This window comes from Atta colombica, unplaced genomic scaffold (genome assembly GCF_001594045.1).
Source record: "Atta colombica isolate Treedump-2 unplaced genomic scaffold, Acol1.0 scaffold33, whole genome shotgun sequence".
Lineage (NCBI taxonomy): Eukaryota > Metazoa > Arthropoda > Insecta > Hymenoptera > Formicidae > Atta > Atta colombica.
In genome coordinates this window covers 323,156-326,813 of record NW_017259437.1, presented here as the reverse complement: position 1 = coordinate 326,813, position 3,658 = coordinate 323,156, and the positions used below count along the sequence as shown (strand labels likewise).

The 3,658-nt window shown below is 29.4% G+C and overlaps 2 protein-coding genes across 2 annotated transcripts in view; one reads left to right on the top strand and one right to left on the bottom strand.

The window, feature by feature from the left end:
• LOC108690485 (ATP-binding cassette sub-family B member 7, mitochondrial) overlaps nt 1–809 on the bottom strand; it is a 7,145-nt gene extending 6,336 nt beyond the window's left edge. The window contains exon 1 of the mRNA XM_018197790.1: nt 432–809. Within this exon, the coding sequence (XP_018053279.1) occupies nt 432–599 (168 nt within the window). The 5' untranslated portion in view covers nt 600–809. The remainder of the gene's footprint in view (nt 1–431) is intronic.
• Nucleotides 810–1,706: 897 nt separating this feature from the next.
• Nucleotides 1,707–3,489, top strand: LOC108690531 (decaprenyl-diphosphate synthase subunit 2). Its single transcript, XM_018197868.1, has 6 exons — nt 1,707–2,077; nt 2,147–2,272; nt 2,370–2,574; nt 2,717–2,983; nt 3,076–3,231; nt 3,334–3,489. The coding sequence occupies exons 1-6, from the start codon at nt 1,743–1,745 to the stop codon at nt 3,487–3,489; spliced, it is 1,245 nt and encodes a 414-aa protein (XP_018053357.1). The 5' UTR covers nt 1,707–1,742.
• The last annotated feature ends 169 nt before the right edge of the window (nt 3,490–3,658 follow it).

The window sequence follows — 3,658 nt, the reverse complement described above, 5'->3', positions numbered from 1 at the left end:
ATATATATATATATATATATAAAACGTTAAAAGTAAATATGTAGTCATATGTGTATATGTTTATCTAATACAGGGTTGAACATTTCAAATACTTGTATTTGAAATACAATTTATATTTTGTATTTCATATTTCAATACTGAATTGAACATTATTTTGTATTCTGTATTTTAAGTACTTTAATGATGTATTTTGTCCAGCCCTAACTAAAGTACATGTTAAAGAATGAATGTTATAAAGAAATAAGAGTTACTGCTTCTTCTAGCAATTCTAATGCAAGTGAAATAAAATTTCTGCGCAATGTAACGCTTAGCTTCGTTGAAGAAATATGTATTTTGTTCAGCCCTGTATGTAATTATATAATCGATAATTGAATGCAAAAGCCTATGCCATAATGTAATATTTATAACTAAAAAATTGTTGGATGTATTACCCTGATGTCGAAAGAAAAAAATATAGTATTACGCCTGGTAATGTGGAATCTATTAGATAATATCAATCGTGTCGTGATTCCGCTGCTATACATATATCTCGTCGTGCTCCACAGTTTTTTGTTGCGCAGTGTTTTACACGTTACACAATTGTATAGTACGCTCAACATTTTTTTCGTTTTTCTTTTCTATAATGCCTTCTTTTTCTCGTGAAAATATTAAATAGATACCAAAATAAATGCCATTACAAATCGATATAAGTATATTGCAGCAACCGTAATGTAATCACGATTATCACGGCATCGCAACACCATAACCTTAATATGAATTAGCTGTAAAACACATGGTAAACATGACAACTCAATTCGCATGATACACAAAGTTTGAAGGTGCATCCAGAAGCACGACTGCTTATTGAGCGCTCAGTAAGCTCTTACATCTGATTGGCATATTCCATTAGATCCTAAAATGTAGACCAAACAGGTACAAAAGAGCTCACTGAGTGCTCAGCAGTGAACTCTTTCATCATGAACTGCCACCATGTTTAGATGTATATGAAACGTAGCATATATTCTAGGCTCGCAAATACGATTTGAAAACAACGCTATTTTCTTTATTTAATTTAATCCGCTCAGGGATCGGTAAGTGCCTTCATAAATGCTATAAAAAAATTGTTATTCATATCCGATTATTATGCCGTTTTTACGTACATATGAATAAATTGTCTCTGACCTATTTTTCCATCTCGTATAGTAAGTATTCTCTTTCAAAAGTCATTTCATTCTTATGTTTTATTTGATGTGTTCAGCTTCTTTTTTTTTAATTTGATTTTAAAGATAAAAAGTAGCCGCTAGAAATTTTTGCAGATTAATATAATTTTATGTTGGCACAAATTTATTTATAATATAATTTTATTAATATTAATTTAATGTCAATTTTGCTGACTAGGCTTTTCAAGAACTTTTAATACAAGTTTTCAACATAAAATTTTTTTGTGTAAAAATGAATGAAATGATTGTACGAGAAAATTTAGAAAATTAGATCAAAAGAGAAAGTTTTAATGATTCATACTGCTTCTGTTAATCTTTAAAGCACATTAGTTCCTCTGTATTATATTTAAATTCTTGTGTACTTAATATTGTATTTAAGAACTTTTTTTAACATTATGCGTGTAAATCTGAACAAATAATTTTTTCACTAATTCTTTTAGAGATAGAGTGGAATGAACTTTAGCCAAAATTCATGTTTGCTGATCAATTGATTTTTTTCTAGAATATCATCCATAGTAGATAGTTTAAAAAATAAACTAAACAATGTCTGCAAATATAGCTGTGTTCAAAATTTGGAAAGAAAGCAATCTTGTGACTATGATTCTGTGGAAGTCATGTAAGACTTTTCAAACTCAAAGAGCAGTTTGTATTTCTGCACGAGATAGATTCCACTTCAGTAATGTTAATCAAGCGGAAAACAAATTAGCAATGAGTCAAAAGACGGACTGGAATAAAACTATGTCGGAGGCAGAGAAGATTGTTGGATATCCGACGTCCTTCTTAAGCTTAAGATGGTTATTAAGCGACGAGATTGCCAATATTGCATTGCATTTGAGGAAGCTAGTTGGATCAAATCATCCTGTATTAAAAACAGCCAAGTAAATCATAAGTTTTCCTAGAAATAGAAATTTTATCTGCACTTTTTTCGTTTTTTTTTTTTTTAACAGGGCCATTATTTATAATGGACGTAATACGCAGGCATTTGGTCTCATCTTGCTGTTAATCTCCAAAGCTGCTGGTCACTTGAATGCAAAACCTATAGAAGAGGATAAAGCTGCTGGTGTATTACACAGGTACACTATATATAAAAATTTAAATCCTGCTAATATTACAAAAAATATATACCATGAAGGAAAAAATATAAATATTAAATATATAAATGTGTTTCAGTCAAAGAGCACTGGCCGAAATTACAGAAATGATACGCACTAGCAATTTAATACATAGAGGACTGGTAAACATAAATATAGATACAGGATCTATGGATTCCACAGAATTGAACAATATAACTTTCGGCAATAAAATAGCATTGCTGTGTGGTGATTATTTACTTAGCACTAGTTGTACCGAAATAGCAGCTCTCAAAAATCAAGATGTAAGTATACATATTCGCTGTTTTTTTTGCTTATGCTGCGTGTCATTATAATTTATTACATGAAAAGAAAGAAATTTTTTTTTAATTTTTTAATTTTTTAATTTTTAATTAAGAGGCTTCTAATAAAAAAGATATTTTTCAGCTTTTGTTTTTGATATCAGCTGCAGTAAGAGACTTATGTCAAGCAGAGTTTGTAGCCCGTAGAGACAATCAAAATTTTCCTATCCCGTCAATACCACCTGAGGATTGCACGGATTACGCACTGAAAGAATGGACACTTTTGAACACTTATGGTGCCGGATCTTTGCTTGGAAAAAGTTGCCAAAGTACATTAAAAATAGCTGGTCACAGCAAAGAAATAGAAGAGAAGGGATACGAATTTGGCAAACACTTAGCTTTAGCTTGGCAGGTAATGTATTTTAAATAAATTCATCTTTTGCCACAATTTTTGTAAAATATTTATAATATTTTTAATAAGTTTTTGTAATAATTTTTTTACAGGCTTCCTTAGATTTAGGTTTATGCATTAATAAAGATAAGGGAATTTTGCAAAATTTGTGTGCTGCTCCAATTATGTTCCATGTTGAACATGATCCATCACTTTTACTAGAGCTCGATAAGGGATTGGACTCAGTTGAGAATGTTGATTATTTAAAGGTTTTTAAAATAATATTTAATAAAATTGATGCACAATCGAATTAATTGATATCCTTTATCGTGTGTTCAATAAAAGATTATATGAATAATTCATGTTCATAGGTACTTGACATTGTTACAGCTGGTCCAGGTATTGGATTAACTAAAGAGCTCGTGAAGAAGCACTCACAAAAGGCAATGGAAATCTTAAGTGTATTTAAAGAAAGCGATGCCAGAAAGGCGTTATCTAATATTATTGTAGCTATAGGTGACTTTTAACAAAAAAAATTTTATTTGATCAGTTACAATTTCAAGAAAAGATTTCAATATATATTTTTGTATATATTAAGCAAAATTATAAGAATTTTAAGTGGATTAGATAAAGTTGTTAAAAAACAATTATTAAATTTATTTATATAACAATTATTAAATTTTATAAAATATTTAT

Coding starts and splice junctions, on each gene's coding strand:
- LOC108690531 (XM_018197868.1), top strand. CDS start 1,743: ATGTCTGCAAATATAGCTGTGTTCAAAATTTGGAAAGAAAGCAATCTT. Junction 2,273..2,369: donor GCTGCTGGTGTATTACACAG/GTACACTATATA, acceptor AATGTGTTTCAG/TCAAAGAGCACTGGCCGAAA. Junction 2,575..2,716: donor CAGCTCTCAAAAATCAAGAT/GTAAGTATACAT, acceptor GATATTTTTCAG/CTTTTGTTTTTGATATCAGC.